The sequence below is a fragment of the Haliotis cracherodii genome, unplaced genomic scaffold (genome assembly GCF_022045235.1).
Source record: "Haliotis cracherodii isolate W230 unplaced genomic scaffold, xgHalCrac1.p SCAF_23, whole genome shotgun sequence".
In the NCBI taxonomy this organism is placed as follows: Eukaryota; Metazoa; Mollusca; class Gastropoda; order Lepetellida; family Haliotidae; genus Haliotis; species Haliotis cracherodii.
In genome coordinates this window covers 2,027,293-2,038,824 of record NW_027266279.1, presented here as the reverse complement: position 1 = coordinate 2,038,824, position 11,532 = coordinate 2,027,293, and the positions used below count along the sequence as shown (strand labels likewise).

Below are 11,532 nucleotides of genomic sequence, written 5' to 3'. Positions count from 1 at the left end.
GTTCTTCACTGATGTGTCAACTTTGGAAAGCCCCGTGAATACTTTAATACCATTTCTGAATGTCATCAGCAAATGTTGTTAAGACGGATGGAAATATCAGTAAACGGCCGAAAGGTATCAGGCAAAGTCACTGTAAGTTGAAAATTTCCTTTTTGCCCCGTGATGAGTCACTGTCAACACGTTGTCATATGACGTCAGAGTTAACTTGCACATGAACAAAATACCTCAAAATCTTAAATGTTTAGACCAATCAAAAGGGCAGGTACTTTTAACACTCAGAATTTTTATTGATATTAACCATTATCAATGACATTAAAAATTGCAGATGTTTCATAAACATTATGTCTGTCTTATTCATATGTTGACAGTTCCAAAGACTTAGATATTGCAGATTCAGCCGTGTACACTCAGAGACCGATCGAAGGTTAACAAAAACTTTCGTCTCGCTGGAAGTCAGGCGCCCTACAAATCAATTATCATTCATAATATTTATTACTTCCCTTTTAAGACCTTCGTGTGAGGCCAGGTCCTCAACAAAAGCAAAGAAAAACTTGCAGTACTAGGAACAGATTCTTATGCACTTGTGAAATCAACTTATCAAATCAATTGGATAATACGTTCAAGCAGCATTATGCGGCCCAACGGACTGTAGCGAAACTGCCGCACCTCAGAGTTCCAGGTAAGTTGGCACAGTGCCATCGGTTCCGCCGGCCAGACGACTTGTAAGGGTTTTTACAAGACGGCAACTGACCTGTCAGATAGCTTAATTCAATGAGTTCGAGAGTGAGTGAGTATGGTTTTACGCCGCTTTAGCAAGATTCCAGCAACGTCACGGTGGGGGACACTAGAAATGGGCTTCATGCATTTGTACCCATGTTGGCAATCGAACACTGGCTTTCGGTGTGACGAGCAAACGCTTTAACTACTAGACTACCCAACCGCCCCTGATTCGATGATGTATGATGATAAATATAATTAGTAAAGTGTGCAGGATAACAGCTTGAGGATGGTTGGGAACATGGAGCTGGCTCTGTAGCGTACCTTATCCTTTACCTTAACGTTTACAGGACGTACGTAGTTTTGAAATTAATTTGGGTATATTGTGAAACATTATTACAAGAATAATAGCTAATATACATTGCACCAAGTTGCATATCACATAAATACGTAAACACATTCAAATGATCATGGACGTGGGACATCAGCCATGATATTAATAATACCTTGCGACGATGACAATCACACTGATTTTCTTCAAACTGAGGATGAAGATGAACATGCTAATTATTAGTATAACCCTTGTGATGAAAGGTTCACCGTCAAGCATATTCGGCTTCACTGTGTGGATTTCGAAATTGCAGTGGAGTCGTATCATAAAGCGGGAAATCAAACAGGGCCCACTTGCACAAAGCGATCTAGCGCTAAGATGATCGTAACTCCCATTCTTTAACATAGGCTTACAATAGTTGTAGCGATAAGATCGCTTTGTGCAAGTGGGCCCAGATCTTTACCTATGCTTAAAGGCGTTTGATTTTACCATATCTTGGCAACATTTGTTTGTTTGATAAATTGTGAATTCGTCTGTTCATAACATGCGTTTTATCTGGTTACAATGTGTAATGATTGACTAAAGATTTTATCTGTCCAATCTATTTCAATTTGAATCTGTGGCGCTTACCAATGTTCTCCTGACATGATGAAGTATGAGTGAGTGAGTGAGTGAGTTTAGTTAACGCCGCTTTTAACAGTATTCCAGTTATATCGCGGCGTGTCAGCTTAATGTGGGAGGAAAGCCCGAAGTGATGCAGGTCTTAGACGTTTACCACTTCGGTGAAACCCACGAGCACGGGTATGGTGCTGACAAACCTAGAAACATAATCGGGGCGAACCGGGATTCGAACCCACAATCATAGGTTTCTGGCGTGCCCAAGGGACGCAACTCTGCACAGCGAATCGCTGCGCCTTAGACGACTGGGCCACCCGTGCCCCCTGATGAAGTATAAACTGAGACGTTGTCGAAGAGACCTTAAATTGTGACTCACTCAAATAAAACAACAATGTGCATACAGAATCATGTCACGTCAGTTGACACCATTGATTTAATTACAAAAAGGTCTTGGGTATAAGCATAGATAGGCCTTCAATTTCCGTCTAATTTCACAAATAGTGTTTCTCCTCAGAAGCTTCCTTTCAAGCAACCCACGCACACCAAGGATTCAATATATTTTTCATGAAATTATAAACTGCAAATCCTTGGAGATCCTGGTTAGAATTTGTCTTCAGCAACCAATGCTTGCCTAAGAGGCGACTAACACTCATACACCCTTGCCTACACCCTTATGTTAAGAGACAAAGTACGTTTTGAATTTGAACATAATATAACACGACCAAAAATTGATATTTTGTGGTTTAGCAAAGTGATATTTTATAATCCGTTCAGCGTGATTACGCGTTACCCCATGCAGGAATGAAGGATTTATATTTAAGTTTTCGTAATATTTTGCTTCAGTTTTATCGCGTGACTCGAAACATTCAACAAGTGCATTGTGGGGACGAACTAACACCTGTAAACATGTAAACACAGCCGATGTTCGGTGTCGCTGGTCACTGTGAGTTTGGATCTACCACCCAATATTAGCAAACTGAAGCAACTGCAAGCCATGAAATACTGTGTTTATGGAGTTGGTTGCTCTACATGATACAGCAACCGATGTGAATTCGACGGCCTGGGGCGTGGTGTGGCGTCGTCGTTTGACGGACATGGCAAAAGAAAAGCGACAATGGTCGCTTAGTTTGACTGCAGTACGTTAAATTGCAGACACTGAACCAAAAGGTGTATAGGTGGTAATGAAACAATAAGGATTATTCATGCCTTATTCGCTCGCAACTTGTAGACGTCGTAAATTGGACTGCTATTTTTTAGCAGGTGGTGGGTTGTTCCGCTTGGTATTGTAGTACCCAGTTGTTGACTGTTAGAAATGTTCTACATGTCACCATTTTCTTAAAGGCGTCATGAATTACGTTTGATAATAAATATATATACTTATATTTTATTGTTTTAAATGTTTGTGAGAATATTCAGGAAATACCAATCCTAATGCCCCCGTATCATGACATGGACTTGTCCGACATTGCCGATATTGGATTGTATTCAGGGAGTCATCATTATTAAGATACGGGTAATTATTTTTAAACTTGTAAATTTTAATTACAGCCTTAAAGAGACTGTAAATAATGTTGATAGCTCCGATATTGGATTGTATTCATGGAGTCATCCTTATTAAAATACGGGTAATTATTTTTAAGCTTGTAAATTTTAATTACAGCCTTAAAGTGGCTGTAAATAATCTTGATAGCTCATATAAGAAACAAACGACACGTCATTGTTTATCTACAATACAACTCTGCAGGTGCCCCTCGTGGTTTAATCTTCCTGCAGTATTTTTTGTACGATAAACAACTCTCCATAAACAAGCATAATCTCGTGGCGTCATTATCATGTGAAGCATGGATCATGTCATCAGTGATGCCAATGGGAAAAGAGCCGCAACATCCTCAGTCAGTGAAGGCTGGGGAGATACATTTAGGAGATAAACATTCTGTGTTTTCAGATTTACGGATGTTAAGTAGTTTGTGAGAGTTCACAATAAAATTTTGAACCCTTAACAGTTAATTTATGTGGTATCCGTTACGCCAAGCCGAGTGGAACAGGTTCTTTTTCAAATTTGGAAAAGAGAAAAAGACACTTATCAAGAAAGTATTCATAGGCAAAGAAAATGTTTGTTGTTTGGGATACGATGGGATTCGATGACATGCATCCACCAAGTCAGCGAGTCTGACCACCCGATGCTTGTCGTAAAAGGCGGGATCGGGTGGTCAGACTCGCTGACTTGGTGGATGCATGTCATCGAATCCCAATAGCGTGGATCGATGCTCATGATATCAATCACTGGATTGTTTGGTCCAGACTCGATTATTTATAGACCGCCGTCATTTTGCTGGAATATTGCTGATTTGCTCCTTAATTTTAAATACCCGTACATTTCCATCTTTTCTTCCCCCCAAACTCCGCAATGAGTTATTGTGAAAACACCAGAGATGCTGCAGTCATACAAAATACAGTTAATCTGTTTTAACGCTGTAGGTTTTAGTGAAGAGTGAGTGGTACGGCCCATCTGTGTGCGGGGAAGCGTAGCGCAGTCACTGCACTAGGACAAGATACCCTGTAGGCGTATGCCACTGAAGGCATTCGTGGACATAGTTTGGTTGGAAGCCGTTTGGAATTGTGTTTCACTGGCGTTTATTACATATAAGTAAGTGCCAGTGGAAGGTTTACTTGTTTACTACCCGACAAAAAACGCTTTCAATTGAGTATAAACTTTATAATCGATGCTAAGGTCAGATCTAAGAAGTTACAGTACAAAAATCATAGAGATTAAATCTATCTATATGTATATATTTTGTTTCAAAATGGAGGGCTCCGTTGTGGCCTATCTTATGCATCTTATCACCAGGGCTTAGAGTTGTATCTATTTGAGGTGTGTGTGTATGAGATTTATTAAATTTGTAACAGGACAGGCTTTGGGCACATTTAGACACCTAATATTTTCATGACTTTGCGTTGTGATTCTTTTATGAAGGAGATATTATAAATACGAACTCAACAACAATTACTAATACGAACTCAACAACAATTACAAATAAGTCAATCCTATTCCTAACTAAAATTTACATTATTAAGCCCAAAATCCTACTTACTTATATCTTAAGAATAAAACTCAGAAGCAGCCGAACAAACCCCCAACTAACCCACTTTAATAAATAATCACTACAGTATACTTAACACAGTCTACCAGGACAAACCAACCACCCTTCCAAACCTCCCAACACAATCGGCCGATGTAGCTACATCACATACATGGGCGGATACAGAAGGGGGTGTGGGGGGGGGGGGGGGTGTTATTTCGAAAACAATCTTTATTTCTGTATAAATTACCACCAAAGACAATAAATAGATCTTAATTGTGCACCCCGCCCCCTTTTCAAAAAAGCTGTATCCGCCATGACATAGCTTACATTATTTCCTAAACTAAATCCACCCGTCCAACCCAGATTTATGACAGTTTACCCATGTATTCTAAAGTTGCCACATAATTTTGATCTTTATTGCCGAAAATCACTGGGGATTGGGGAATTGTTCGACCTCCGAACAGGGTAATTTGGTGTGGTCTCCCTCACCTGTATTGATCTTCCCGATCATGCCAGACGACGACAGCCTTACTTACTTACTTACTTACTTTGGAGATTTAACGTGCGCTTTCCGACTGATGCGTTTTTCGCACACGAGAGCGTTCGCGCCAATCTCTTATATACACGCAAGGACACGTAATCTCTGGGTCAACACGTCTAAACGGTGCAGCCACTGGCTAATCCAGTCTGTCACCAACCAATCGGGGCGCTCTTACCATACGACCCACGACTGAAAACACTAAATCGGCATGCAGCCGACAAATGCACGTGCCCGCACGTGGGGCAAGATCTGAAACGTGCTGTCCCAATGCGAACTACATATCGGTAAGGAGCTATTAACCACGTAAATGCTACCATCTATCCTACATAATCAGAGGAAATTTCAATATTTCTACAAATGTATTGTTTGACTGGAAAAATATGTGCCCAAGATAAATAAATTGTTGGCGGTGGTAAAATAAATAAATAGTTTGTTTGGGGGAAATAGGTAAACGTGAAAACATTGTTAATCGTGAAAATGAATAGACTGCATGATCTCAGTGCTCAGTAAATATATAGTTTGTTGGGTATAGCTCGGGGAAAAGGAGATTGATCTCAATCCACACAAATCAAATGGACGCTCCCTTAGGGCAACAGAAACTGGTGCAAGGCAGATCGGCGGCACAGTTACACCTTGCGGCGGCGCAACGAAGTCGCCGGGCTCAGCAAGGCGGCAGCAGTCCCAGGGCGAGACGTCAACCAGGTCGGATATATCAAGCATGTTTCGGCAGAGGAGGGGCTAATTTCAACTTTTTCTATCTTGGAGAGGTCGATCGAAAAACGTGCTTGTGCATGTGATATTCCTCCATATTGGATGAAAAGCGGATTAGCTGTGAGCAGACGACACTGACTGAAACACTGAAGCACCATGACGTGTGTAAAGGAACACTTTGACAAGCCGGACCTCATGCCACCTCTCCACGGCCATATAGCACTGCTTGTGAAATGAAGTAAGTAGGTGTTCTTGTAGCTTCAGTACCTAACTGACTCGTGTTGCCCCAGTACTGGACTTGCTCAAGTCTCTACTTCAATCATTATTAGTTTAAGTATTAATTTATAGATTATATAAATAATGATAACATGTTTGTCCCTATAATAATGGCAATAAAAAGACAAGCGTCCTCTGCCAATTATATGGATAGAATTACTATGCATCAATGGACTTATCATTCAGTGCAGTCTTGGAGCAAGGTTGCCCTATTCTCGTGCACCTGTTTGTACACCCATGCAAATATACATACATATTCTTAATATACACAAATGTTTGTTATCATGCAAACACAGTTGCACACGTGTGTAAATTTGCAGGAGTAAATTTACATCAAAGCGAGAGGTTGCGCAAATGTAAATTGTCTTACATTAGCCAGCCATTAATGTCAAACCAAGGTCAGGAAACGGTAAGTTTGCATACGTATTCAACAGGTGTGACGTGAAGTGGGCTTCATCTCGTATTGGTCTATTTGTTGGCTTGTTTTACGCCGCACTCAGCAACATTCCAGCTGAATAACGGAGTAGTATAGGTAATGGGGTCTGTAAATAATCGCGTCTGGATCAGACAATCCAGTGGTTGATAATATCAGCAACGTCCCACGAGATCGGGGTGCTATAATATGCAAAGAACCAAGTTACCAAGACGGCTCTTACAAGTAGCATTGGTTGCTGCAGCCTGTTCTTACAGGAAATCCCCGTCGGAACTGTCGGTCTGTGTTCTTGTGGTGGACGTCTTGTCTGGTCATAACATACGCTTACACCGCAGTGTCATGCGGACCCAGAGAAGTGGTCGGGTGAGTGTGCCATTCGTCACCACTCGCCCCTTTCCGTAACCTGCAAGAAGAAGCTATTCGGCTTGTCCCGGAATAACACGAGTTGGTCACGAATGGTGAGTGTGCGAGTGTTTGGGGGATACGCATTTGTAAGAATTAATGAATTTGGAAGTTTCATTGAAAAGATATCCTAAGTGTAAACAATTTGTAAGACCATGTCCAACTCACGCATTGATGTTCGAACCAACAGCAACTCTACCTCAAAACTCAAATTGGTTTTTGACGGAATATGAAATCCCCCATTTCCAAAATGCTTTATTCGGGCTTGGGCATCACTGGCCTCACCCAGATTTTATTAACCGGATGAAGGAGTAAGCATATACCCCTATACGTTGTTTTCCTCTTAAAAAAGAAGTTGACTCTCTTCCTCACTCATCAGCTGTCCGCATAAATCATTGATTTGTGTCAGTTGCCCCAGGCCAGGGTAGCCCCAGGCCAGGGTAGCCCCTTGGGGTGTCCAGGATAGTATAGTATGACGCAAGCCCCTGGTACCTTTGTCAGCAGCTATTAAATGACTGCATGGCGGTAATAAAAACAGCCTCCCACAGCGAGGGTAAAAGGTCGGTCCATTGTCCACTGGTATGCGTGACACATATGTTGATGGGTGCTTCGACAATAATCTAGTTATAGGTCTGAACGCAAAGATTTCCAGTCCTAGCTGACTTTAATGATGTTTTCATCTTCATTTCTACTTTGTCACAAATACATGGAGATCCAAAGTGACCGACATTTCTCCACACACGGACATTTCCCCACAGGGCAATACTCCATATAGACTGTTTGACTCGAATTCTTCAAGTTGGTGAGTAAATAAGAAAACGTACTGACTTTATTGATAACAACTTCTGTTTTTGTTACATTTCGCGACGTTTTGGTAACAGTGTACGAATGTACATCGAAACGTCGCTAGATGCACAAGTGAGTGAGTGAAAATTGTTTTACGCCGCTTTAAGCAATATTCCAGCAATATCAGGGCGGGGGACAACAGAAATGGGCTCCACACACTGTACCTATGTCGGGAATCGAACCCGGGTTTTCGGCGTGACGAGCGAACGCTTTAACCACTAGGCTACTCGACCAAATGCACAAGGACTTGGGACTTTTCTCAATTTTAATATACAAATGATATAAATCAACAGACAACATATAATTTATATCAAGATATATTCACAGTTTGACCAAACATAGCCCCTACCAAACTTCTTTTTTAAAAGCAGAGTGTGGGGAAATGAGCATTGGAGCTCATTGGAGCATTCCTGTTGGAAAATGTCTGGACCCCCTTCAGCTACTGTCAAGTACCGTAACGTAAATTCACTGTCAAAATGAAAATATTATTCAGTGCGTTTTATGATTAGGCTAAAGCTAAAGCCTGAATAAACACGCGTTTTACATGCTAGAATATGAACATTAACTTGCAATTATATTACCTCATAACTATTGCACCATTGACTGACTAAACGCAGAATGTATAATACATCATCAGTCTATTATTTAGAAATCGTAGCAGAGTGAAATAAGAGGCATTATTGTGTCATGGCGACCGGGCATTCGTCACCATTCGCACCTTTTCGTGACCCACAATGAATGTTATGTGTGAAAATACGACAAAACAATCAGAATGCGAGTATGACTTCAAGTCCTTCTGTCAAAGAATCCCCCCCGGAATATTTTTTTTATTTGACATATGCCTTGCGTCTAAAACATACCCAAGATACAGTTAAATGTGTTCAATCATGTTGTTTAATACCGTAAGTCCCGAGGTGTTTTGAATAGCATCTGGAATATAAAACTGGGGAAATATACGTGAATCATTACGCAACGAGTTGACAATTCTTTTAGTTATGCCTGTTTGTGCTGAGACCCAGTCGCAAGAAAGGCGAGAAGAACACGAGTTGGTCACGAAAAAGCGAAATTCGCTGTGCAGTTGCGTCCCTTGGCCACGGCTCAAAGCTTTGATCGTGGGTTTGAATCACGGTTCGTTTTAATTGTTTTTTGTGTATGGTTTTCAACGCCACACTCAGCAAAATTTCAGCTATACGACGGCGGTCCGCAAATAATCGAGTCTGGACCAGACAATCTTGTGATTGACATCATGAGCATCAATCTACGTAATTGCGATATGACATATGACATGCATCAACCAAGTCAGCGATCCCGTTAATTGCCTCTTAAGACAAGCATTGTCGCCTTTTACATGGGTTGCTGAGACGTATTCCTACCCATTTCTTCAGGATATGAATCGCGGTTCGCCCCGATTATGTTTCTGGGTTTGTCAGCACCATGCGCGTTTTCGTTGGTTTCACCAAATTGGTAAACGTCTGAGATTTGCATCACTTCGGGCTTTCCTCCCACATCCAGCTGACACGCCGTGATATAACACTCACTCCTCTATGACTCACTCACTCACGGGAGGAAAGCCCAAAGGAGGAAGTGATGCAGGTCTCAGACGTTTACCACGAGCACGGGTATGGTGCTGACGAACCTAGAAACATAATCGGGGCGAACCTGGATTCGTATCCAACTCTGCACAGCGAATTGTGTCACCTTAGACGACTTGGCCATCCGTTGCCCAAGTAAGAGTGAGAAGACAACTAACGTGAGGTTTTAATGAACTTCAATAACGATTGTTAGGACCGTCATTTTGCCGAGCTCTGACTTTTTTGAGCGTACAAGAATCGCCACATAATAATTACGTGTCTTGTAACTGTACAACGTGGACTCGCAGCGATACATTGTTTGTTTTCTTTTTAAACATTCTGATGTACAGTTCTGTCGGATGTAGCTTCCGATATGCAAAAACGAAATGTTAATTATTCACGTAAAAAGAATGTCTAGTATCTGACATCAATTATTTCCTTCGAGTTTTTTATAAATGTTCTGGTCCAATTAAAATATAAACAACCGATTTTATGTTTCAGTACCTAGGTGAACAGATTTCAAGATTTCCAGAGCATTATCTGCAAACATAAATATCAATTCAAAACATCGATTAAAACAACTAATCGAGAAAATTAAGGTGAATCGACCGCATCCATAAAGTCGACCTTGAACGACGTGACCGGAAGATTGCATCATGACGCCACTTCTTGTGTCCTGACTTGTGGCCATCTTGCATCTGGGGCGGTCGGGTAGCCTAGTGGTTAAAGCGTTCGCTTGTCACGCCGAAGACCCGGGTCCATTCCCGACATTGGTACATTGCTAAAAGCGGCGTAAAACCATACTCACTCACTCACTCACTCACTCATCTTGCATCTGGTGAGGGCCAAGACGGGTATCAGCCATGCCCAGGACAGGTGCAGCTCCGTGTGAGGTGTGTGGGAGACGAATGTCCAGTAAACGTGCACTTGAGTGTCACCTGAGGATACATACAGGAGAGAGGCCTTTTCACTGCTCCCAGTGCGACAGGACATATCTGTGTAAGAACGGGCTACGTAGACACAAGCGAAAACACGACAGAGCCACCACACAAGGCTATCAACTTAAGGTTTGTTTCCCAAATATCAAGAGGAAACGTTTGGGAAAAGAAACCAAAGACCCGGATAAAAGTATATGTGACAGTGAAAGAAAACAAGAAAGAACCACAAAAACGGATAGTGATGCAAGCAGGTTAGATAGTGCGGGTCGCGATAACCTCGTCGTGAAGCATCTAACTAAAGATGGCACCGCAGATCAGCCAGTGTTTGTGATCGACGACAATGTCGTCCCTACTTTCAAAAACACTCAAAAGCATCAGGGATTCAAACAGTCGAAAGTAAAACAAAGACATTGTGATAACCAGAAAGGAAAAGATTTCAATTATATGTGTGATAGCATTCCTCCATCGTTCGTTAACGTTGCAACAGGTAATGATAGTGATGAAAATCATACAGATCGTCCTTTAGTGTTGGGGTGTCGGGATCCGAACACACAACGCCATGCTCATGACAATGATGCCGCTGTTATTGGCCCCGCGTTGGGAAGTAACCACGTTTCTGGTAATCTACCCGGAAAGAGTTTTGGTATGTACCTAAATTCGGTGCTTGCTCAGCAAAATGTGGAACAAATTCGTAAAAAACCTTATCAGTGTCATTCGTGTCAGCGTTGTTTTGCGAGGGAAAGTGTGTTTGAGAAGCACATACTGTCATCAAACTGTCATTTAGAAGATAAAAAACAAGTGTTTGAGTGTGTTGTCTGTGACAAGGTATATGCTTCTAGATGTATTTTAACCCGTCATATGAGAACACACACTGCGGAATACCCACACCAATGTGATGAATGTGGGCGAAGATTCCATCGGCGAGACAATATGTTGAGACACATGAAAAATGCACATACGCGTGGCGACGCTGGCAACGTGTTCCTCTCCAAGGCAGATTTGACGTCATCCAGATGTCGCAAAACCCTTTCAAAACATAAACAAAGAACCCAGAGGAGACGTTGA

At 41.7% G+C, this 11,532-nt stretch overlaps 1 protein-coding gene across 1 annotated transcript; it reads left to right on the top strand.

Annotated features, from left to right (window-relative positions):
- Positions 1 to 10,392: 10,392 nt before the first annotated feature.
- LOC139471907 (zinc finger protein 90 homolog) lies at positions 10,393 to 11,532 on the top strand. Its single transcript, XM_071254418.1, has one exon. The coding sequence runs from the start codon at positions 10,393 to 10,395 to the stop codon at positions 11,530 to 11,532; it is 1,140 nt and encodes a 379-aa protein (XP_071110519.1).